A 25,698-nucleotide genomic window follows, 5' to 3' on the forward strand; every position below is an offset into this window, starting at 1 on the left:
GAGGTTTTCCCTGGCCCCTGACGCCCTGTCTAAACTCAGTGTCCCTGTAACACTGTCTCCCAGTGTTCTCCAGTTTTTCTCTAGAGAACTCACAGTTCATATTTTATGTTTGTGCACTATTTAGTATCAATTTGCCTGCCATACTGCACGCTGCATGAGGGCATCAGGGGCTGTGGCTGGCACATGATAAACACTTAACAAGTAGATGCTGAATCATGCTCATGAAGACCAATTTAAAGCAGATTATGGGGGGAGGGTATAGCTCAGTGGTGGAGTGCAGGCCCAGCATGCACAATCCTGAGTTCAATCCCCAGTACCTCCATTAAAATAAAAAAAGAAACCTAATTACCTCACTCCCTTAAAAAAATAAAAAATAAAAAAAATAAAGCAGATTATGACAAGAGCTATACTATACATACACATTTCTTCATTTCTTAAGAGACAAGGAATATCTGAACTAATGACACTTGAACTAATTAAACCTTATGGGAGAAAGAGAATACAGGAAGGACATCAGAGGCTGACGGCGCAGCTCCGGCGGTGCATGGGGGGGTGAAACAACATGGCAGGTACAGAGAACTGAGAGAACTTCCATATGTTTGTACACAGGTAGATGTCGGGGTGTGGTAGCCGACAAGACCAGAGAGGTAGGCAAGGGCTAAGCCATTCAATGAATATTTCAATGAATCATTCAGTTCATTCAATGAATATTTATTGAGTGTTTCTTCATGAAGGGCTTCCTAATCCACACAAATAAGTTTGGATTTTATCCAAACAGTATTGAGTAACTACTGGAGGAACTGAGAGTCCTATGATTCAATTCGTACTTTAGAAATTTAATTCTGGAGTCTGGGAAGTGGATTATTTAGATGGCGGCAAGACTGGAGATGAGTAGAGATCACTTTAGGAAGCTGTTTCAGAAATCCAGGTAAGAAACCGGTGGCAGTGGGGACAAGGAGGACATGGTTCAAGGAAGTATTTAGACACCAGGATTGACAGTATTTGATGGGAATTTCTCACTTTGGGAAGTGAGAGAGAGTGAAATTTAGGATGGTTCTTGTGTTTCTGGTAAACGCAATGGAGGAGATTGTGATACACAGAGAAAAAGACTATGGAAGAAGAGAAAATTGAAATAGCAGTAAATCGTGAAATCCATTTAGTACTTGTTGATATTTGTGGAAGAGACTGCTAGCTGTCTACCAGGACCCATTTTCTCCTTTTTCCACATAATAGTATCTCAGATGTGGCTATGACCAACAGCACGGTGTGCAAATTCTTTCTCACTTGTTTAAGAAGAAATCCTTGTCCCACAGTTTCTGCTCTTTCCCTCTGCTACTGATTGGAATGGTAATTACTAGAATGACACAGGAAATCACAAGCTGAGGATGGCAGAGCATCCATTAGCCTGGGTCCCTGTATGTATTAGAGCTGTCTGCTAACCTAGAACACTAATCTTAGGCTGTTTACATGATAGAAAAATAAATGTATTGCTCTTTAGGTCATTCAATTTTTAGTCTTTTGTTACAACAGCTTATCCTGCCTCATACAATATCATGAGATAGATTTATCAATCATAATCAAATTGCTGGTGGATGAATGACATTAGCAAGTTGGTGAAACAAGAGGTTCCAGTCCTCATCCTCCTACAGAAACACCAATACACCAATCTGACAACTATCCACAGACAAAAATATCCTCATGAGGGTTCCAGAATCCAGGTGAGAGATTACAGCATCTGGGAGGAGTATAGAACCTAGAAATGATGCGTTTAAGAAGGTAGGAGGGACAGTATCACTTTACTCACATCACCCTTCCCTGCAACCCATGCCGTGCAGGGCCAAGAGATATCCCTTGGCCCAGGAGTTCTCCTGTGGGGAAAAGAGAGCAAAGTGAGAGTCCAGCTTCACTACTGATCCACTCCAGTGGATCCTGCTGCCAAGCCAGCCGCTCCAGACCCTGGCTCCAGGCTTATCACCATGGACTCAGGCACCAGGTTAACTCATAGACCCTGGAACCAGATTCACTCATCTACAGCCTCTGGCACCAGAACTGCCTGCTTGCAGACCCAAGTATCAGGCCTGTTCACTTGTAACTCTGATAGCAGGCCTACCAATGGATGCTGCCAGCTGGCCTGCCCAGAATCTCTGGCAGGGCTGACTGGTTAATGGCTTTCCCTGCTGAGGCCAGCCTGCAAAGACTGGAAGGGGCGACTACTTCCTTTAAAGTGCAGACACCAATGCAAGACTATAAAGATCATGAAGAACTGGGGAACCATGGTACTGCCAAAGGAACGAAATAAAGCTCCAGTAACCGGCCCTAAGGAAAGGGAGATTTACAAACTGCCAGGCAAAGAATTCCAAATAATCATATGAAAGATGCTCAGTGAGCTACAAGAGAACACAGATAGCTAATTAAACAAAATCAGAAAAACAATACATGAACAAAAATGAGAAGTTCAACAGAGAGAAAGAAACCATAACAGAGAACCAAAGAGAAGGTCGAGCTGAAGAACACAATGACTAAACTGAAAATTTCAATACAGAGCATAAACAGCAGACTTGATTAAGCTAAACAAAAAAATCAGTACGTTTGAAAACAAATCACTTAAAATTACCCAGTCAGGGGGGAAAAAACGAAAAATGAATGAAAAATACTAAAGAAAGTCTATAGGACTTTATGAGACATCAAGCAACCCAACATACAGATTATGGGAATCCCAGAAGGAGAAAAGAAAGATAAAAGGAAAAAAAGCTAACTTTTTTTTAATGGCTGAAAATTCCCCAAATCTAGGGAGGGAGATAGACATTCAAATTCTTGAAGCCCCCAAAATTTCTAATAGATTGAATCTAAAGAGGTCTACCTCTAGACACATGATAATTAAATTGTAAAGTGACTTGTCACATACAAGGGATTTACTCCATGAAACTATATGCGGATTCCTCAGTAGAAACTTTGTAGAAACAAATGAAATGATATATTCAAAGTGCTGAAAGGAGGAAAAAAACTGCCAACCAAGAATACTATACCCAGCAAAACTATCCTTTTAAAAGGAAGATAAGATGAAGACTTTCCTAGATGAACAAAAACCAAGGGAGTCATCACCACATACCTGCCTTACTGGAAGTGCTAAAGAGAACTCTTCAAGCTGAAATTTTTAAAATGCTAAACAGCAACATGAAAGCATATGAAAGTATAAATCTCACTGACAGAGGTAAGTATAAAGACAAATACAGAATAACAAAGTACTTTAAGGGTGGTGTGTAAGTCACTTCCAGCTCTAGTATAAAAGTTAAGAAATAAAAGTATTAAGTAAAATTACAACCACAAGAACTGGTTAATGGACACACAATATAAAAAGAAGGAAAACTGTGACATCAATAACATAGTGTGTGGGAGGGGGGGTATAAAAGTGCAGAGTTTTTTGTATGTGGTTGAATTTAAGTTGTAATCAACTCAAAATAGACTGTTACAACAATAAGAAGTGTTATACAAGCTTCATGGCAGCCACAAAGAAAAAATCTACAGCAGATACAAAAAAAGATAAAGAGAAAAGAATCAAAGTATATCACCACCAGAAAAAAAAAATTACAAAGGAAGATAATCAAATTGGGTTAAGGTCAAAGCCAGGGATATGAATAAGCCATAAAAAAATGTACAGATAAAGAAAAGAAGACTTCAGATGAAACACAGGGGAATACAATCTTTAAAGTGTTCATGAGGGAAGGAAGATAATATCACAATGAATTGTGAAAGAATAACAGAGAATTAGACGATAGCAGTCTGTCAGGAGCCAAGAGAGGAGACAGTGTCAAGGATGGAGCTGTGAAATGTTCAAACGCTACAGAGAGACCAAGAAAATGTCAGAACTGAAAATGGCCATTGAATTTAGCAATTAGAGTGACCTTGATTTTAATATTACAGTAGAATGTGGCAAAAAAAGGAGTCAAAGTCATACCAAAATGGATGCAGCAAAATTAGGAGGAGGAGAAGAAGAGTCAAGGGGAGATTGTTCTTTCAAAAAGCTTCACACTGCAGAGATCAAGGAAGAAGTTATTTCAAGATAGCAGAGACCTGAGCATGTTTTTCTGCTAAGCAGAGAAAGGAAATACTGTGGAGAAAAAGCAAGATGGACAGATGGAGGAAGGAAGTTCCATGAGAGGATGGGAGAAGATGGGGTCTGGGACCTCAAGGATTGGCCTTGGACCAGCGTTGGGACCCTTTTCCCACTGTAAGAGAATGTGAGGAGGTCAGGAGGAGTGCAGATGGAGGTAAATTTCTAAAAGCATGACAGAAATTAAGAAGTGATCATTATTTTCTCTAAAAATAGAGAATGAATTAGTGTTTGATTTATAGCTCAATGAAAGTGGTAAAGCTACCAGGGTTGGAAAAAAACATGCTGGGATAAATCTAGAGTAGAGTGGTGTCCCCTATATGTAGACAGGAGGAGGGTGTAGATGGTAAGACTGGTCCAAAAGAGGGATTCTGAGCAGCAAGTGGAGAGGGATGAAGGTCAAAAAGTAGAGGATACTGGTGAGAACAGTTGGTGGATTTCTCTCTTCATCACTTGATCCTTGCTTTCTTGGAGATTTTATACCAGGTTTGCCACATTGCCTGCTACAAACATCACACCATCACCATCCCATGCTTTTCCAAGTCTGAGAACAACATTTCCCAGAACCCCTTCCTATATAGTGCCACACTGCAGTCTGCCAATGAAAGAGACATGGAAGGTGGGACCAAAGAGGAAGCCTTTATTTCAAGGAGGTTGAAGTGGCCAGACGTGATAGCTTTTAGACTTTTTCTCCAATTTTCTAAAGCCCTCATTCTCTCAGCTCCACCCTCATTCACATAATCTCTAACTGATAACATCAAATCTCTCATCCCCTTAACACTCATATTGGCTCTCGTTTCCTAATCAAAACCAAATGGGTATACCAAGCTTAGCGATGATAGAGCTATCCGCACCCTCTTTGAAAGGAAGAAACATTTAATTATTCTGGCCTCCATTCAACTCTGTTTTCCTTGGCATTGTCATTTGGCAAAACAGCTGGTGACACCTCAGACACCATTGCCTTGGATGCTTGGCGCCTGTCAACCTAAAATGCTTCCTGCATTCTTGAGAGCAGGCTTCTTCTTGGGTGCCATCATTGCCACAACGCTCCCACATAACTGGATGCTGTCACCTCAGACAAAAGCCTTGCATTCTTGGCAGTGCTCACCAATAAGGAATCAGGCAATGGGTATGCAATTTGGATACATCACAGGGCTGATCCTGGATCCTCTTTAACACCTTCCTAAGTAGTGATTCATCGTGATCATACTCAGCCAGTTGTTTAGAGAACAAGAAGGTTCTTTACAGCACCACTGGCAATATCATGCCTCAGGCTCCAAAGCCAGCTGTATACAGAGTTTAGCAAATTACTAGGATGTGACAGAGTTTAAAGCGTTTGACTTTGTCTAGCTTAACAAATAAGTCCTACTTAGTGCTGGGCACATGGTGGGGACCTAATTTACTTGAGTTGTTCAGAAGCTGGGTTTCTGAATCTTCTTTAGCGGCCAGCCTTTCCCTTCTTCCAAACAGAGAGGCTGCCTGCTGTTGTGATCAGGAGTGCAGACTGCAGCCAGACTGCCTGAAGTTACAGCCTGGTTTGATTTGCGGAAAGCTGTTTAACCTCTCTGTAACTCATCTACAAAATAGGGGTAATAATAGCAAGGATTCAAGAAATACTGCCTTAAAGGGCTCAGTATATTTCTGGCACATAATAAGCACATGGTAATAATAACTTGACTGGCTCTGCACTAAAATCTGATTTCTCTTCCTAGTTGTTCTCTTATTGCCATTCCATCTATTTTATCCCAATTATGGGCCAAATAAGGATGTGTTGGCCTAGGCTCGCCAGGCATACGCTCTGTCTTCCGTCGACCTGGTCTACCACACATATCCTGAAATAGGGCCTTTCTGGAGGATCATTAACATACAACTTACATTAGTTTCAGGTGTAACAATGATTAGACATCTGTATACACTGTGAAATGATAATAAGTCTAGTTATCATCTGTCACCATACGAAGTTACAAAACTAGTGTTTTTCTTGTGTTGAGAATTTTTAAGATCTACTTTCTTTTAAGGTTTGCTTATTTACTTTCAAGTTTGCAAGACAATGTTATTGACTCTATGCTGTACATTACACCCCCTGACCTGTTTATTTTATGACTGGAAGTTTGTACCTCTTGATCCCCCTGATGCATTCCCCCCCCCCCCCCGACAACCACCAAATCGCTTTTTTATTTGTTCCTGGTCAAGCTGTAAGCTTGAGCTAGCTTACACCTCAAAACTCTCCTACCCAACTACTATTTTATAATATAAGGTCTTGCCTCCACTACCTCTCTAAACTCATCCTCCTATCCCTCTCTCCCTTGCTCACTCTACTCCAACCACCTGGTTGCTTGCTGTCCCTTAAATGCACCACATGGCTCCTAACACGGGGCCTTTACCTTTGTCCTTCTGCCTAGAAAACTCCCCCTGCCCGGGAGCGTGGCTTGAGCCCTCACTGCCTTCTTGCCTTTGCGCAAATGTCGCTTTATCAGTTAGGCCTTCCCTGAACACCACATATAAAACACACCTCACACCCTCAACTCCCAGTCCTCTTTACCCTGCTTTATTTTCTTCCCAGTACTTATCACTATCTGTCAGATCATATGTTTATTCACTTATCAATTGTCTATTTCTCTCCATTCCCATTCCCAATGGAATTTCCCTGCCTACACGTATCACCGAGGAGAAAGGTATTTTATCATGTGTACTAATAGAATGTTGGAACAGGACTTGGCACAGCTCCTCAGTCTCCTCTAAGTCCTTCTTTTTAAAATCAAATGTAACTTTAAAAAAAAGTGATGCAATAGTTCAGTCTTCCCAAATAAGGCAAAACAATATTTAATTGTCTTATGCATATATGGTCTAGTACAGCCACTCTCTTGTCTTTCGCCAATAGTTAAACAAGAGGCTGGAGGAATACGGACCGACAATGCTGGGGAGGGATGATACGACCTAAATGGCAGCAGGGGGCACGGGGCTGAGAGGAGGCACTGACGAGGTGTTTAGAAAGCAAAATCCAGACAACTTGTTGAATGACTGGATGTGGGAAATGAGAGAGCAGAAGTCTAGGACAACTCCCCGGATTCTGAGCAACCAGGTGAGTGATTTTACAGGCGGCAGACCGAAGAAGTGCGCAAAGCTACGTGAGTGGATGGGGTAAGCGTGTTAGGCTTGGGTGGGATGGTTCCACAAGACATCTAGACGGAGCTCTCCAGGGCACCGCCCAGAACTGGGGGCAGATCAGAATTGGAGAGATAGTCATGTTCTGCACAAAGTGTGTGTGTGTGTGTGTGTGTGTGGAGGGGGGATAGAAGAAATACAAGGGAATTGCATGTTCTTGAACGATAATTATAAAAGCTTTCACTTGAGTGCCTTCGGTGTGCAAGAACTGATTGGGAGTAATAGAGACTAGTTTGAGCTACTTTAAACAAAATGACGGCATAGATAAAACTACGAGGGCGTGTCACAGGCCCAAGGGCAGGGATACAATTGTCTCAGCAATGAACTGGAGCCAGGGAGGACCATACCATCAGGATTTTTGTCATCTCTTGTCTCCAGACTTTTTTGTGCCTCTGCTCCCTGCTTCATTATTCTCTCTCCAAGTGTTTTTCCCAAGCTACAAGGATGTTTGTACTTCTGGAGTTAATATCACCTCCACTTAACACACAGGGCAGAGACTAAAAATGGAATTATATAGTGCTAATACTGAATCCCAAGGAAAGGTACTCACTGGCTAGCTTGATAGGGCAGAAAACCGGGACCAAATAACCGTGGAGAGGGCTCAGAAGGGATGGACAGTTCCATGAAAAGGTAGCAGCAGGGAAGACAAGCCAAGGTATCCACACACACAAGTTTCTTATTTAACCTTAGAATGACACTGTGAGGTACTTCTTACTACTATCCTTTATACTGTAAATGCTCTGAAGGCAAAGACCATGTCTATTCATTCACCGCTGTATCCCCAGCCCCTAGCACGATGCCCAGCTCATGCTTCATAAACACAGTTGGTGTCAATGAGCAATTGAATGGATGAGTCTCAATTTTACATTTGAGGAAACTCAAGATCAGGGAAGCTCAATCACCTTCCCGGGTGACACAGCAAAGGAGCAGAAAGCAGACTCAAATCCAAATCTAGTCTGCTTCAGACCTTGCGCTATTAACCGAAAAAACTCACTTCTGGTGAGGCATTCACTGCTGCCTAGAAGTCTGAATTTCCTCGGGAAATGAAGTTTCCAGATACTGAGACAGCTGTATCCCAGTGAGCAGGCAGGACGCTGGCCGGGGACGGGCCCGGGCCCGTGCTGGGATGGGCACGGGCACGCTCACAGAAGTCTCCGTGCACTGCAGCGAGTGCCCCTGACAGGTGCCAGTAACGCAGAGCAGTGACAGCAGGAGACGGGGAGGGTGTGCGGGCACATCATCCTAGGTGGCTCTGTCTCACAACTAAAACTTCCGGCTGGAAAAGGCCCCAGGTGCGTCTCTGCCCACAGGTCCAAAGAGCAGAGCAAGATGATTTTAGACTCTTCAAGAGGGCTGCACAGCTCTCAGTCCTCGTAGTACAAGAATTCCAATCCCCCAACTCAGAAGCATTTCTCAGCACGTATTATTTCTACCATGGTAGGTGTTTAGACAGTAGGGTAAGGTGATCATGTTTTCTAAGCCTGACAACACGTGAACTGACAAAAGATTTTTTTCTTCCTTTGTTTCTTTATTTACATAAATAAGGATAAACTGGATCAAACATAATTATGTATTTAACAATCATCTCTTGCCTGCATTCCTGCAATAGCTTCATAACTGGTCTCCCCAAGTCGACCTTTGGCCCCTCACAGTCTATTCTCAACATAAGTGGGTAGAAAGAAGCTTTCAAAAAGGAATTCAGGTCACCCCTCTGTTCTAAACCTGACATTAACTCCCCATCTCATTAAAGTAAAAGCCAACATCTAAGGCCTAAAGGTGTGGACCACACATTCCGAGCATTCTCCCTCCCACTCACTCTGCTCCAGCCACACTGGCCTCCCAGCTGCTCGCTGAACTTGCCAGGCACATTCTACCTTGGGGCCCTTGCACTGGTCGATTCCTTGATTGAATGAATAAAAAGAACAAAATCACTTTATCAGTAAGAATTTAAAATACATGATACAGAACTATAGTTCCCACTGTCTTAAAATCTCGCTGGGTTGACAAAACATTTCACATTTTAAATAATTAGATCAATGTAAGACTGGGGGCCAAGTTGTAGGCCTAGGACTATAGATGTTACATAAGTGGAGAAAAGAAAAGAAAGTAGTAAACAAAGAAATTAAATATGGTGTGGAATTTTAAAAGTAATAATCATAATGATAATATTAATGAATATACTATAGAGTTTATCACAAGCTTTTACAAATTTTCCATTTTATCCTCACAAAGTCTGTTGAAGTAAGTAAAGTGTATGTTATCACCCCATTTTATAGAAGCGATAGCTGAGTAAGGGGAGTTTATATAGTTTATCCAGGGTATACAACTAGGAGAGGGTGGAGGACAAACACAGATCTCCTGACGCTAAATTATTCACTAATTTGTTAATCGATCCAACAAATATTCTGAGTATCTGTGATGTGCCAGGCATTGTTCTAGGTATGTGCAACACAGCAGTAAATAACACAGATACAGCTCTGTCCTTAAAGAGCTTATATACCAGGGTGGGGGAGAGACACACATACCATAACAGCAGTATCACAACAGGTAAGTAAATTATATAGTGTGTTGGACCGTGATAAGTGCCATGGAAAAATAAAGCAAAGGGAAACGAAACTGAGAGTGCTGGAAAGGCAATGTGATATTAAACAGTGGCCACAGAAGGTCTTATTATTTTAAATTTATTTTAAAATTTTTATTAAGATGTAATTTACATAGGCTAAAATTTAATCTTTTTAGTATACAGCCCTGCAGGCTTTGACAAATGCAAATAGCTGTATAACCACCACCATAATCAAGATATAGAACAGTCCCATTATCAAAAAATATAACCTCCATGTCCCTTTGTAGTCAAGCGCTCCCCCCAGCTCCAGACTCTGGCAACAACTGATCTGATTTCTGTCCCTATAGCTTCATCTTTTCCAGAACGTCATATAGATGCAATTACAGAGAATTCAGCCTTCTGAGCCTGGCTTCTCTCACTTTGCAAAATGGATCAGATATTCATCAATTGTATTGTGCATCACTCTGAATATATGAACATATCAGTTTTTGTTTGAATGGATAATTCACTGAGTGTGTTTGATACTTTTTCACCTGTTCCTTTTGTGATGGTCCAGCACATATCAGCTCCTGTGAATATTTCTTGGGTATAAGAATTAAAGCATATGAGACTGTTTTCAAATTGGCTAAGAGCTAAAGCACAGTCCTCTGTCATGGGCTTGGTGTAGATGTGGGTTAGAGCAGCCAACCTCTGAGTTTCTTAGGGCGGAGGTCACAGAATCTGTATTTAAATTAATATATAAAAGGCCCTCTCTTCACTACCATTCGCAAAATAGACATCGTAGCCTGTTTTATCACTCACGTTGCTGTTTGACAAATAGCTTCGCCTAGGCCCCAGATTGCTGGGTTGTGGCACTAACAGGTGAGGGCACCAGTCCTACAGCAGGCAGGATCTGAATTTGGCTGGCATGAACCTGACTCAGCCTCCCTCTGGCTTTACATACAGCCCTGAGGTGGGTTGGGTTTTGCTATTCCAGCCACTGGCAGCCTTGAGCAACTTGCAGGAGACAGAAGCAGCTGAACTTGAAAGCTTAGCTTTACATGCAGGTAGAGGCAGTTTTTAAAGCTGCAGAATATACCTCAGTCAGCTGATGTCTCCCTGTCATTTAAACCAATCTGAACCACCCAGACCTACCTGTCCATAAGAATTCTAAGGGGTAGGAGGGCAAGAGGCAGTGAAGTCCATAAATCCATAATCCATTAGAGGTTGCTGGGACTCTGGCTTCTTTATGAAAGAGAAGAGACAGAAGGATTTTTCTATCTATAAAGCCCCAAAAGAATCCATGGTCTTAATATTTGGGAAGAGTAAGCCTTCCTGTTGAGGGTGAGTGGCTGCGAACCACATACAACCAGGAAAGGGCTTCCAAAGGCTAGAGTGTAACCAGGTGAAGAAAGGTTATAGATTTTAAAAGCAGGATAAATACAACATTGACCCCCTTACTGGCAGTGGATCAAACACAGTGTGAATGCAAGAAAAAGGAGACAATTGATGCACCCTGCAGGCAAACCTAGGACCTAGGCTCTGAGCTGCTGGGGCAAAAATAAACGTTCTCATCTGAGGATGCTATATCCATTATGAATAGAGTTTGTGTCATTATCATCATCGTCATCATCACCATAAATAGCATCAAGATTGTTGGCATCATAATTACCTTTAATCAGTGTTTCCCAGCAGCCAGCTGGGCCAAAACCAAGACCCTCTTCCAAGCAGACCTATCACAGGGCACTTTGTACAGTATTTGATGCTCGGAGATGCTGATTAATCCCGAGTACATCTGATTTACGGTTTTAGCTCTCAGAACAAAATTATGAAGAGCAACCTTCATGATGATGGTATCATCCATAAAAGAGATGTAAAAAATACAGTATTCCAATCAAATGAAAAAAAAAAAAAAAAGATATCTTTTTTTTTTTTTTTTTTGGCAAAACCCCAGCAATTTCTACCTCTTACTGAATGGCTATTTTGTTCCAGGCACTTGACTTAATTCTTTTAAACTTTATAACAACCCCCATGGAGAAAATTCCTCACATTTACAGAAATATTATGTCATTTAACTAGTGAGTGGCAGAGGTAGGATTCAAACCCAGATCTATCAGATTCCAAGTTTTATGCTCTCAATCACTCTAAACAACTTGGCTATAGATTTTGTTTTAGTTTTTAGGAAGAAGTCATTAAACATACTTCTTTAAGAGTCCCACGCTTGGTCTACTCTGAATTCCTCTCTGTGGACCCGACTTAGGCAATGAGTGCGAGAAAGGCCCTTGCAGAAGTCTGGGCTAATAGCTTCTTCTCTTATAGCAAAGGTCCCACTCTCCACAGTATAGCTGCCTGTCAAGCCACATGCATCTCAGAAATCAGTGGAATGTCATGTTTGAACATCTGAAAAAGCTCACTACTGGTCTCCCTCAGCCAGGGGTCCTGGACCCTCAGGGAGCAGATTCTGCTCCCAGTGTCTTTGACCCGCACAAAACTAGGGGCAGGGAGTGGAGCGGTTGGGTTAGAGTACAAGGTCAATCCAGAGACCTTAGTCACCCTATAATAATTACATTAAATAATTACTCTCTCTGCCTTTTGCAATTATCTTGCTAAAGTGGTGACCGAGTGTCCCTAAATCAAGACACCAGTCCCCAAGGAGGACAACTTCCCACTGAAGAAGAAGTAAGGCCCTGCAGAGGTGGCTTTTCCCCAGATCCCACTTTTCTGTCCTTCCTCTTAGAGTCCAAATGCTCAGAGGCGATCTAAACTGAGCAGTCCCAGAAGACCCAGGCTCTGAAGCCTAATCAGCGCCAGAGGCAAGGAATTAGCACATGGGTGGAGTGACTTTATCTACAATACGTAAAATAAACACAACTAATTTAAAAGGGAAAACAAAATTATCCTAGATAACGGCAACAATCAATAAAATTAATTAAACCACAATTAATTAAATCTAAGCCCCATAGCTATAACTCATAGAGATCCTGGATTTATTTTTCCCTAGTGCTATTCGAAGATGTCATCCTAGGCAGCCCAAGATACAATTTTTATCAATTTTCTCCTCATTCATAAGGCATGAAAAATCAGCTTTACTGGATGGATATTTAGAGCAAGTCTGTCCCTCGTTAAAACGTAATGATTTGGGGAAGAGGGTGGATAGGTGTATATACACATCTATGTACTTGTGTAAATGTGTGCACATGCATGCACACGGTATCCTAGGTAATCCCAGATGGCAAATCCTCAATACCCTTCTAAACGGGAGAGTGCCAAGATTGTTAGAAGGGAGTGATGGAAAATTCCAGGCTCATAAATCATCCCAAGCCAATATAATTTCATTGAAGACACTTTCATTGAAGACACAAGTACTGGGTCTTGCATATTATTGCTTTTCAATAATGTATTTTAACTGTGGGTGGGAGTATGCGTAGAGAGGAGTGAGCGTCTGGCGGGGTGGGGATGGGGGTGGGGCGGGTAAAAGTGATGCATACACAAATCTTCAGCAGTTTTCCTGATACCCAGACCCCAGGCCAAGCTTCAATCCGGATCTGACTTCCATGATTCTATTTCATACAATCTTGGACTGCTTCATCATTGGAAGCACATCCACACAAAGAAAAGGGTCATGGGAACATAGCAAGTCCACAAAAAATGCTCACTGAAGTAGCATGAATCGCTGAGTCACTGGATTGAAGAAATTAGTCTGGTTACTTTAAATTCATACTTAACAATGGACTCCCTTTTGAAAAAAACTTCTTAAGTTATTCTCTGTTACCAAACTTGGTTCAAATGCTTACAAATGATTCCAAAAATCAAATTCATGCTTTATTGGCCAGTATTTTCACCTATCAAATGTTATTTAAAAGCATGTAATGCTCTTAATGCTTTGAAGAAAGAGTTCCCATTAACATTTTGAGCATATATATGTATATGGGAAACTACTTTGATTACACCATTTCTAGGTTGTTTTAAGGAAAAAAAAATCTCCTGCCTTACTTAATAATCATGCCTTGCAAATTGTCAGAATACAAATTCTAGATCATCTAGCGAATCATAGAGCTACAGAGCTAACCCAAGTTCCTTCCTCTTCAGCCAGGCTGATCTAGCCAGTAAGTTTCTAAATCCATCAGACAGCAACCTCTTCTTCATACTGTCATCACAATTATTGATATCGTGGCTGCAAAAATCACTTGTGCTTCTGAGACTCAGCCTTCAGAAATGGCCCTGAGTAGATTCCAGCAAGCATCTGGACACCCCAGATGGCACATCTCAGTTAGATCAGGACGGAGCAAGTCACTGAGTCTTCGTGTTACCGACCGAAAGCCTGGGTGCATCAGGAGGCGTCTCTCTGTGAGACTGCTGCTCTAGTACAAGAATCTTGAGACAGTAACAATGATGTGGGGAAAAGAGGAAGGGACCTGGGGGTGGGGGAACTCTCAGCTGGTGTGGCTAATGGTTCCATCTTCCCTGTGAACTTTTCATAATAGAAAATTTAAGCTCCTTTGAAAGCTGGGTTCCAACAGTTCAACTCAAATGGCCTCTGATTTTACCTAAGAAGAGAGAATGCTAGGAGGGAACAGGGTTAAGAACCATCTCCAAGAACCATCAGCCCCGAAACCTATTGATAACACTATACTAATCAGATTCAACTTGAAAATAAGAAGGAAAGGAAATAAAATATATTAAATTCTTATCATGTGGTCAACATTATCCTAATATTATTTCATTTAATTCTCACGAGTCTGACATTATCCTTATTTCATAAGTATGGAAAGAGACTCAGATTTAGAAAATTGCCCAAGGTAACCTAGGTGGTAGACGTTGGAGATGTAATACAAAAAACAATCAGTCTTCTGCAAAGTCAGTATTCTTCCTACTGCATCATATTATGAGCCAAAAATAGCTCTGTAAATTGCTTTTAGAGAAAAGAGGCATTTAATAGACATCAGTGTCCTTGGATCAACTTTCAGGTATCAGCTCTAAGTTGAGTTCATTGAAAACCCCCAAAATAGGGGGTCCTAACAGTCCCAGCACAGTGAAAACATTTAGTTCCTGTGATAGGCATGGGCTCATTTAGGCCCTAAGCTAAGTCCTTTAAGGAATTCCCTTTGAACGTAACAGGAAGCTAAAGCAGACTACTTAAACTTGGAGAAGGTCCCCCTTGAATAGGATGAGATATGAAAACAAAACTCAGCTAGTATCCAGTGGAAAAACCAAAAGCTGGGACTTTTACAGACACAATTAAAGTTGTTTTTAATATTCTAAGGTATTGCTTACCCCTCAAGACAATCAATCTGCTGAGTGCACAAGCTTCACAAAATGGACCTAAAATCGAAGAGTCTGGTAGTTCCTGAGAACTGAGAGCTGTGTAGATGTGGGATGTGCAGAGGGTAAAGAGATGAGTAGAACAGAGCAAGAAGAGGGTCCACACCCAGGGAAATGGTACAGCTGAGATCGTACCCTCGCTCATGACTCTGGGCCTCTGCTTCACTGAACTAAACCACCTTTCAGGACCCATGCAGGCAAAATCCTCTGCAGAGACTATCAAATAGATCCTTAGAAATCATCATTTTGGTTCCTTTCCAAATAGTGTTTGGGCCTCTGGTAGGAACATAACTGGTCTCCAGAATTACAGCTGAAATGACCTGATATTTGTCCACTTATACCCTGACACTAGGAACACTTTGTGGTTATTTTAGAGGGAAAACTGAAGCGTTGGGAAGTGAGGAAACTTACTGAAGAACACAAATGAAACTATGTTTTAGTTGCACAACTCTGTGAATATCCTAAAAATCACTGAATTATACACTTTAAAAGGCTGGATTTTATGGTATGTTTGTTTCAATAAAACTGTTATTAAAAAAAATCATGACATCTTCTGGGGCAATGCTTTTGACAGATAAGTAGGATTTCTGCCTACTGTTAGCTCCTAATTTATTTTGATCAAACATGGTTGAGCGCCTCCTATGTGTAAGACACTGTGATAGATGTTATAAGATACTTTAAAAGGGTCTTGCAATAATTATATGGTTACTAAGCATTTATTATACGCCAAGTAGGTACTAAGGAATTTCACAAATTACCTTAAGTAATCTCCACCAGTGAGGTATGTATTGTTATTCCTACCTAATAAAACACCTGACAGGTAGGTGTTATAAATATTGGAAAACTGAGGCTCAGAGGATTAGCTCATTGCTCCTGGAGCACAACGAGCAAAAGGCAGAGCTGAAATTTGAACTCATATCTCTCTGACTCCTAAGCCTATACTTTTATGTAGTACACTCTGCACATCAGAAGAGGATGAGAGACCTGAACACAAAGAATACAAAAGAGTGAGTGGCAGAGCTGAAAGCAGAGAAATTATGGAACTAGTTTCAAAGTTCTAAACTAGGATCCTGAAGTTGTGGTGCAAGGATGGCTTTAAAAATCTATTTCAGGGGGGAGGGTATAGCTCAGTGGTAGAGCACATGCCTAGAATGCATGAGGTTCTGGGTTCATTCCCCAGTACCTCCGTTAAAAAGTAAATAAAAATAAATAAACCTAATTACCCCCCCCCTAAAATAAATAAAAACAAAGTTAAAAAAAAAATCTATTTCAGTGTGGAGTCTGGGGGTCTGAAAGTCCTCCTGCCACAAGAGTCATCTCCATGAAAACAAGCACAATTCCAAAAGGTGCATGCAACTGAAAATGACCATAATATCCAAGGGACAACACCACTTTCCAGGTGGTCGTCTTGGTCGTCTGGGACTCCCTGGCTATGAGAGCAGTGGTATATCCATTACCATTTTGTGAGCAGGTACTTTCTAAGTGTTAACTAAGTTCCAGACACTGTCTAGATGGTGTGGTGAATAAGATAAGATGGCTCCCCTAACGGAGTGCCCTAACAGGAATTGATTGTGCCCATAAATGTGGTATATGTGTGGTTAAGTGACAGGCTTTAGCAGCGGACAATCACAAGGTGTGATTCTGGACAAATTATTCCCAATTTCTCTATGCTTTCATTTCCTTATCTGTAAAATGAGAATGACAATAACACTGATCTCAGTGGGTTACTGTGAAGAATAGATATATAAGCATGTGAACACATCATGTCTAGAAGATTCTGGGCACTTGATGAATGACGGCTGCTATCTTCATCAGCATTAGAGCAGCATCATCACCTGGTGGAAAAGTACAGAGAAGCTGACCCTCCGTGCTTAATACAGCTTTCTCATTATTTTTGCTTCCCTCAGGCAATATATTTGACATCCTTTATGTATGTTAATGACATTTTCCCAAGGGTCTAGGGCCTAAGCTGCCAGATTACCAATGGATAGCAGAATGATGCAAGAAATTCCAAGAAGAAGGACCACGCTTAAGTTCACCCTGAACACTTCTGAAAACATTACTTTCAGGTATGGCCCGTTAACATATTTTTATAGCCTAGAAGAGAGCCTTCACGGGGCCAGAGGATATGGTTTTTCCTTTTCCTGGCTGATAACACTCTTTTTATTGCATTTTCATATATTTTGTTTTTGGGTGGAACTGACACTTCTAAAATTGCATAATTTTCGCCTAATAGGTGTGTGTAATAGATACACAGAGGTAAGCTAGTATAATGGCTGAAAGAAAGGGGATTATGATAAGGTAGATATAGGTTCAAACCCTAGTTCCTTCACCTACAATCTGTGTGACCTTGGAGAGGACTCTTAGAACCTGTTTCTTCATCTGTAAAATGAAATACAATAAAAATCTCACAGAAATGTTGTGAAGATTAAAGGAGATGATACGTAAAAAGTATTCACCACAGTATCTAGCACATAGTAAATTCTCAATAAATAGTAGTTATTATTATTGCAAAAAGACATGAATTAGGTAAGCTTAATGGCCCAGGTTCATTTTCGATTAAATAAGCATCTATTGCACACCTGCCAAGTCATCTTACACTTTGCAACTTTTTGCAGGTACTAAAGGGAACGAACTACACATGTCCTCTAAAACACAGTCTCTGCTTTTCAGAAGTGGATGACCCTAAAAAAAAGCGTCCTGCAACATGTCCTCATCTGGGAAAGTAGGCTGGTACCAGCCTCTCTGCAATTATCTCAGAGATGAGAATGTGAAGAAGTGGGAAGTTAATCGTGGACAGAGGTGGGGTTAGGTTTGGTTGAAATGAATCAGCCCATCCCACAGAGGGCAGCACCCACACGTTAGCTATATAAGGGCCACCATCTCAATCCATTGTCGCCCTGCAAGCTCCATCAGGCTTTATTCTACTTGTTCCTTTGGTGAACCAGGTGAGAGAAAATTCATCCAGCTCCATCAATGGATATTCGGTTGGTTGTTGTCGAAGGCAGAAATCCAAGAGTATGAGCTAAGACAGCGTTAATATGTATTTGGCCTTCTTTCCTTCCTCCTTCCCTTCCTTTTGTTTCTTTTTTCCTTTTCTTGTTTTTTCTCTTTGTTTGCTTATTTGTTTGGTCACTGTAGTTTATTCCAGGGTCTTTTTAGAATAAATTTGTTGTTGTTGTTGTTGTTGAGAAGAATAATATAAGTAGAAGTTTGCCCTCTTCTAGGCCATTTCACACTCTCTTCCTAGGCTTTTTGCATGCCATTTTTTTCTGGGTTGTCTGGCTTAAATAGGGAAAAGACCAGCACCATTGTAGAGTCCCATCCTTGTTCAGTGTCAATTTCCAGAGCTCCAAGATCTAATCATCCACTAGTCAAACTACTGCTTACATGGCTGAACCTTTTCCCTGATTATTGAAAGAGAACAGTGTTTGGTCAAGTCTGAAATTAGGATACTTCCTGAGCTATGATAAAGGCTAGCTCATGCTTCTGAAGCACCAGGATAGTGTTGACACACTTTGCCCATTTTTTACTTGCTAAATGCCTTAACAATCCAGTTTAGCTTCTGGTACCCAGAGAGGAAATAGATATGCGTGTTAGGTCTGTTACTTTTGACTCAAGAAAACCAGTGAAACTAGCCAGAGAGACTGGGGCAATACATCTTTGGTTCTAGAAACTTTGGAAGCTCCAGGACAACATACAGAACAGCAAAGTACACAAAGTGTAGAGATACTGTGTAAAGAATGTGTTCATCCAGGACACAGGGATCTGAGATCTGGTCCTAGTTCAGTCAGTAACATGCCATGACTTTACCTTAGCAAAGTAACTCAGAGTTAACAAAGGTTTCAGTGTGTTGCAGGGTGTTAGATCATCCCTGACCCATCCTGATTTGCTGAGGTATTTTAAGGTTAAAAGAGACAAGATATTTGAAAAATCATGATGATTATTATTAAAATCAGAACTGCTTATAAATTAAAAAAATAAAACGAATGATAGCTTCTTTTGTGTGTTTTTTCCTTCAGGTTTACATAAACTTGCAACAAGATGACCGATCTCTTGAGAAGTGTCGTCACTGTCATTGATGTTTTCTACAAATACACCAAGCAGGATGGGGAGTGTGACACACTAAGCAAGAATGAACTAAAGGAACTTCTGGAGAAAGAGTTTCGTCCAATTCTGAAGGTGAGGACTGAGAGCTGTTAGGGTCTTGTACATTTTCTGTTCTATGACCAAAGATCAGCTAAAAAGGGCATTGTCCCCATGGTCTTTGAACTAACTCTATGAGTGGTACTTTTTTGGGACATCAGAAAGTCTGTTCAGGCAGTATTTATTTTTAGAAAGGTGAATGCTTTCTTTCCTGTGCACTCCCACCATGCAGACCCTTGGGCTTTTTCATGCTCCTAGGTTTTTCCTTCTGAAAAAGTAGAAAATAAGTTTGAGCTAAGACACCAGTTTATAAATTACCCTAGCAAATGAGGAAGGAAAATAGCCAGGATGACTAAAATCTGAGAACAAAATACAAGCATTTTTTCCATCTACTTGAGAAGGACTCAGCTATTAGCTTCAAAATAATTATAGATCATAGCACAGACTATATTAGCATGCAAGGCGTAACATGTATGTAAATTTAAAATACACCAGGTACTGAACTTTGTTCATGCAACTCCTTTTTGTGTGTCGTACCTGAGTACCTAGTCCTCTAGCTTAAGTCCCTGAACTGTATGCTGCTAAGGATCCCAGCAGTCTTTATTCTCTTCTATTACCTCTTCCCACCTGCTGGGTCCTATTAGGCTGCCTTAGCCTAAAATATTTCTTGATTGGATTAAACTGCCTAATGTTAAACATCTCAAGTCCACAGCTCTACCTGATTATTTTAGCTGAGTATATAGACTAAGCTGACCAGGTCTCCTTTGGTGTGTTGCTTGTATACAGAACCCAGATGATCCAGACACAGTGGATGTCATCATGCACATGCTGGATCGAGATCATGACCGAAGACTGGACTTCACTGAGTTTCTTCTGATGGTATTCAAGCTGGCCATGGCCTGCAACAAGGTTCTCAGCAAAGAATATTGCAAAGCTTCAGGGTCAAAGAAGCGTAGACATGGTCGCCGACATCATGAGGAAGAAAGTGAAACAGAAGAAGAAGAAGAGGATATATCGGGACAGAAATCAGGTTACAGACATTCAAGTTGGAGTGAGAGAGAAGAGCATGGGTATAATTCTGAGAGCTCAAGGGGAACTGCAAAACATAGACATGGGTCCAGCTCCAGAGGTTCAGGAGATGGTGGAAGGCAAAGCCATGCATGTGGTTCCAGCAATTCTAGTGGGTGTGGAAAGTCACACACTGCTTCTAGTTCTTGTCAGGCAGGTAGATTTGAAGGGCAAGGATACCAATCTAGCTGTACCCAGTCAGGTTATCAATCAGGAAGCAATGGAGGACAAGGTCATGGATGTCTCTCAGGAGATCAGTCCTCTGGATACGGTCAATATGAGCCTAGATCCTGTAGCCAGTCTTCTAGTCAGAAAGGATATGGATCTAGAGCATGTGGAGGACAACAGGGAACAGGTTCAAGTCAGTCCTCTTGCTGTGGGCAATATGAGTCTGGAGGAAGTCAGTCTTCTTATTATGGTCAACATGGATCTGGTTCATGTGGATACTCTTCAAACTCTCAAAAAGGGTCAGGTTCAAATGAATTTTCCAAATGTGGTCAACGTAGATCCTGCTCAGGTCAGTCCTCTGGCTTTGGACAACATGGATCTGGCTCAGGTCAGTCCTCTGGCTTTGGGCAACATGGATCTGGCTCAGGTCAGTCCTCTGGCTTTGGACAATGTGGGTCTAGCTCACATCAGTCCTCTGGCTTTGGAAAACACGAGTCTGGATCAGGGCAATCTGGCTATGGCCAACACGGTTCATGGCTCAAGTCAATCCTCTGCCTTTGGCCAACATGGATCTGGCTCAGGTCAGTCTTCTGGCTTTGGGCATGGGTCAAGTTCAAGTCAGTCTTCTGGCTTTGGACAACAAGGGTCAGGCTCAGGTCAGTCCTCTGGCTTTGGACAACATGGATCTGGCTCAGGTCAGTCCTCTGGCTTTGGACAACATGGGTCTGGCTCAAGTCAGTCCTCTGGCTTTGGACAACATGGGTCAGGCTCAAGTCAGTCCTCTGGCTTTGGACAACATGGGTCAGGCTCAAGTCAGTCCTCTGGCTTTGGACAAAGTGGGTCTAGCTCACATCAGTCCTCTGGCTTTGGAAAACACGAGTCTAGATCAGGGCAATCTGGCTATGGCCAACATGGGTCTGGCTCAAGTCAATCCTCTGCCTTTGGCCAACATGGGTCTGGCTCAGGTCAGTCTTCTGGCTTTGGGCATGGGTCAAGTTCAAGTCAGTCTTCTGGCTTTGGACAACAAGGGTCAGGCTCAGGTCAGTCCTCTGGCTTTGGACAACATGGATCTGGCTCAGGTCAGTCCTCTGGCTTTGGGCAACATGGGTCAGGCTCAGGTCAGTCCTCTGGCTTTGGACAACATGGGTCAGGCTCAGGTCAGTCCTCTGGCTTTGGGCAACATGGATCTGGCTCAGGTCAGTCCTCTGGCTTTGGGCAACATGGATCTGGCTCAGGTCAGTCCTCTGGCTTTGGACAACATGGGTCTGACTCAAGTCAGTCCTCTGGCTTTGGGCAACATGGATCTGGCTCAGGTCAGTCCTCTGGCTTTGGACAACATGGGTCAGGCTCAAGTCAGTCCTCTGGCTTTGGACAAAGTGGGTCTAGCTCACATCAGTCCTCTGGCTTTGGGCAACATGGATCTGGCTCAGGTCAGTCCTCTGGCTTTGGGCAACATGGGTCAGGCTCAAGTCAGTCCTCTGGCTTTGGACAAAGTGGGTCTAGCTCACATCAGTCCTCTGGCTTTGGGCAACATGGATCTGGCTCAGGTCAGTCCTCTGGCTTTGGACAACATGGGTCAGGCTCAGGTCAGTCCTCTGGCTTTGGGCAACATGGATCTGGCTCAGGTCAGTCCTCTGGCTTTGGGCAACATGGATCTGGCTCAGGTCAGTCCTCTGGCTTTGGGCAACATGGATCTGGCTCAGGTCAGTCTTCTGGCTTTGGACAACATGGATCTGGCTCAGGTCAGTCCTCTGGCTTTGGGCAACATGGATCTGGCTCAGGTCAGTCCTCTGGCTTTGGACAACATGGGTCAGGCTCAAGTCAGTCCTCTGGCTTTGGACAAAGTGGGTCTAGCTCACATCAGTCCTCTGGCTTTGGGCAACATGGATCTGGCTCAGGTCAGTCCTCTGGCTTTGGACAACATGGGTCAGGCTCAGGTCAGTCCTCTGGCTTTGGACAACAGGGATCTGGTCAGGTCAGTCCTCTGGCTTTGGACAACATGGGTCTGGCTCAGGTCAGTCTTCTGGCTTTGGGCATGGGTCAAGTTCAAGTCAGTCTTCTGGCTTTGGACAACAAGGGTCAGGCTCAGGTCAGTCCTCTGGCTTTGGACAACATGGGTCTGGCTCAGGTCAGTCTTCTGGCTTTGGGCATGGGTCAAGTTCAAGTCAGTCTTCTGGCTTTGGACAACAAGGATCAGGCTCAGGTCAGTCCTCTGGCTTTGGACAACATGGGTCAGGCTCAGGTCAGTCCTCTGGCTTTGGGCAACATGGATCTGGCTCAGGTCAGTCCTCTGGCTTTGGACAACATGGGTCTGGCTCAAGTCAGTCCTCTGGCTTTGGGCAACATGGATCTGGCTCAGGTCAGTCCTCTGGCTTTGGACAACATGGGTCAGGCTCTAGTCAGTCCTCTGGCTTTGGACAAAGTGGGTCTAGCTCACATCAGTCCTCTGGCTTTGGACAACATGGATCTGGCTCAGGTCAGTCCTCTGGCTTTGGGCAACATGGATCTGGCTTAGGTCAGTCCTCTGGCTTTGGACAACATGGGTCAGGCTCAAGTCAGTCCTCTGGCTTTGGACAAAGTGGGTCTAGCTCACATCAGTCCTCTGGCTTTGGGCAACATGGATCTGGCTCAGGTCAGTCCTCTGGCTTTGGGCAACATGGATCTGGCTCAGGTCAGTCCTCTGGCTTTGGACAAAAAGGGTCAGGTTCAGGTCAATCCTCTGGTTTTGGATATGGATCTAGTTCACATCAGTCGTCTAGCTTTGGAAAACATAAGTCTAGATCAGCGCAGTCTGGCTATGGCCAACATGGCTTCAGTTCAGGGCAATCTTCTAGATTTAGTCAACATGGGTCTAGTTCAGGCCAGTCTTCAATTTATGATGAACATGAGTTTAGCACAGGTCAATCATCTGGCCAAAACAAAAATGAATCTAGGGTAAGTGGACAAGGAAGCTGTGGGCCTAGATCAAGCAAAAGGTGTCCAATATGTGGAAACCCAACATCAGATTTATCCCACAGTCAGACAAGAGGAAGTAGCCAAGAAACAACTACTCACAGTGATAATGAAAGAAGCAGGGTATCAGGAAGTGAGTCTGAAGATCATGACAGCATTCATGGACATAGCCAACAAAGCCAAGGATCAAGTCAGGGAAGGAGAGCATCCAGAGGGCAGGAAACAACACATAGTCAATCAAATGACAGCGAAAGCCAGTCAGATGACTGGGAGAGAGGAAACAGCACTAGACACTCTGGTACAAATCATGGAGATACTGTACAAACACATAAAGAGTCAGAATCTAGTAAAAGACAAGAATCTACTCATGGTCAGTCAAGGGATACAACTACACATACCCAGACTGGTCAAGGACATTCTGCTCAGGAAAATTCCAGCGTGACGGGAAGAAGGGGAACTAGTCACAGTGAGTCCAGTGACAGCGAGAGGCATTCGGGGGTGTCTCAGAGACACGCAGGATCTGCTCACGGGCAGGCTGGACCCCAACATGCAGAGTCAGGATCCACAGAGAACAGGAGACAGGGAACTGCTCACGGACAGTCAGGAGACACCACCAGACACGGCCAAGCTAGTCACGGACAATCCACTCGGTCAGGGTCCAGGGCAGCTGGCAGGCAGGAGTCTAGTCACAGTGAGTCCAGTGACAGCGAGAGGCATTCGGGGGTGTCTCAGAGACACGCAGGATCCACTCACGGGCAGGCTGGACCCCAACATGCAGAGTCGGGATCCACAGAGAATAGGAGACAGGGAACTGCTCACAGACAGTCAGGAGACACCACCAGACATGGCCAAGCTAGTCACGGACAATCCACTCGGTCAGGGTCCAGGGCAGCTGGCAGGCAGGAATCTAGTCACAGTGAGTCCAGTGACAGCGAGAGGCATTCGGGGGTGTCTCAGAGACACGCAGGATCCGCTCATGGGCAGGCTGGACCCCAACATGCAGAGTCGGGATCCACAGAGAACAGGAGACAGGGAACTGCTCACGGACAGTCAGGAGACACCACCAGACACGGCCAAGCTAGTCACGGACAATCCACTCAGTCAGGGTCCAGGGCAGGTGGCAGGCAGGAGTCTAGTCACAGTGAGTCCAGTGACAGTGAGAGGCATTCGGGGGTGTCTCAGAGACACGCAGGATCCACTCACGGGCAGGCTGGACCCCAACATGCAGAGTTGGGATCCACAGAGTACAGGAGACAGGGAACTGCTCACGGACAGTCAGGAGACACCACCAGACACGGCCAAGCTAGTCACGGACAATCCACTCGGTCAGGGTCCAGGGCAGCTGGCAGGCAGGAGTCTAGTCACAGTGAGTCCAGTGACAGCGAGAGGCATTCGGGGGTGTCTCAGAGACACGCAGGGTCTGCTCACGGACAGGCTGGATCCCAACATGCAGAGTCCACATCTACCCGTGGACACTTAGGATCTAGCACAGTAGAGCTGACATGGGTCCAGCCATGCACAGTTACACGATGCTCATAGACAGTCAAGTCATAGGCATGCCCAGTCTAGAATAAGTCATTCTCGGTCACAGATTAGTGGACGACAAAGACATGGATCAGGTCAAAGCTGGAGACATGGCAGCTATGGAAGTGCCGAATATGACTATGGGCAGTCTGGGTATGGACCTTCTAGGGGCAGCAGAACAAGCAGCCGTAATTCTAGTCCTCTGAGGTCAACAGACAGAGCTGAATCCAAGCAAGTGTCTAGTCTTTGACAACCAGTTTCTAATTCTGACCAGTCAGGATCAAAAGCAACTGAAATAGCAGGAAGACAAAGCTCACGTTATGAACAGGCACAGATAAGTTATGGGCAGGCCACTGATTCCCATAATCAGTCTGGATCTAGTAGAGCTACAGGGCAGGGATCTAGTCATGGGCATTCAGTAAAAACTCAGGAACAGTCAAATGACCCTCATGTTCAATCTAGAAGGCAGGGATCTTCTCATAGCAGCCAGCCAAGGAACCACTCTCTATCAGGTCATAAAAAATCCTTATCAGCTTACAGCTATTCAGATTCTACTTCAACTAGACGGCAGGGATCCCATAGTGATGGTAAAGGGCATTCAGATAATTGGGGGGGAAAGATTCATGAACAATCAGGATCGAGGCATAGACAGTCAGAGTTAAATACAACAGGTATACAGGGATCCAGCCAACAGCAGTTG

At 43.3% G+C, this 25,698-nt stretch overlaps 2 protein-coding genes and 1 non-coding gene across 3 annotated transcripts; all 3 read left to right on the forward strand.

The window, feature by feature from the left end:
- The first annotated feature begins 16,256 nt into the window (after nucleotides 1-16,256).
- TRNAS-AGA lies at nucleotides 16,257-16,328 on the forward strand. Its single transcript has one exon. It is a non-coding gene; the product is annotated as a tRNA-Ser (tRNA).
- Nucleotides 16,329-17,858: 1,530 nt separating this feature from the next.
- Nucleotides 17,859-21,518, forward strand: LOC102508893 (filaggrin-2). Its single transcript, XM_032464251.1, has 3 exons — nucleotides 17,859-18,088; nucleotides 19,163-19,322; nucleotides 20,073-21,518. Exons 2-3 carry the CDS (start codon nucleotides 19,185-19,187, stop codon nucleotides 21,366-21,368), a joined length of 1,434 nt encoding a protein of 477 aa, XP_032320142.1. The 5' UTR covers nucleotides 17,859-18,088; nucleotides 19,163-19,184; the 3' UTR covers nucleotides 21,369-21,518.
- On the forward strand, nucleotides 21,434-25,155 carry LOC116658823 (filaggrin-2-like). The gene is made up of 2 exons (XM_032464772.1): nucleotides 21,434-22,264; nucleotides 22,377-25,155. Exons 1-2 carry the CDS (start codon nucleotides 21,434-21,436, stop codon nucleotides 25,011-25,013), a joined length of 3,468 nt encoding a protein of 1,155 aa, XP_032320663.1. The 3' UTR covers nucleotides 25,014-25,155.
- The last annotated feature ends 543 nt before the right edge of the window (nucleotides 25,156-25,698 follow it).

Source organism: Camelus ferus, chromosome 21, assembly GCF_009834535.1.
Source record: "Camelus ferus isolate YT-003-E chromosome 21, BCGSAC_Cfer_1.0, whole genome shotgun sequence".
NCBI lineage: Eukaryota > Metazoa > Chordata > Mammalia > Artiodactyla > Camelidae > Camelus > Camelus ferus.

Coding starts and splice junctions, on each gene's coding strand:
- LOC102508893 (XM_032464251.1), top strand. CDS start 19,185: ATGACCGATCTCTTGAGAAGTGTCGTCACTGTCATTGATGTTTTCTAC. Junction 19,323..20,072: donor AGTTTCGTCCAATTCTGAAG/GTGAGGACTGAG, acceptor GCTTGTATACAG/AACCCAGATGATCCAGACAC.
- LOC116658823 (XM_032464772.1), top strand. CDS start 21,434: ATGGGTCTGGCTCAAGTCAATCCTCTGCCTTTGGCCAACATGGGTCTG. Junction 22,265..22,376: donor ACAACATGGATCTGGCTCAG/GTCAGTCCTCTG, acceptor AAGTGGGTCTAG/CTCACATCAGTCCTCTGGCT.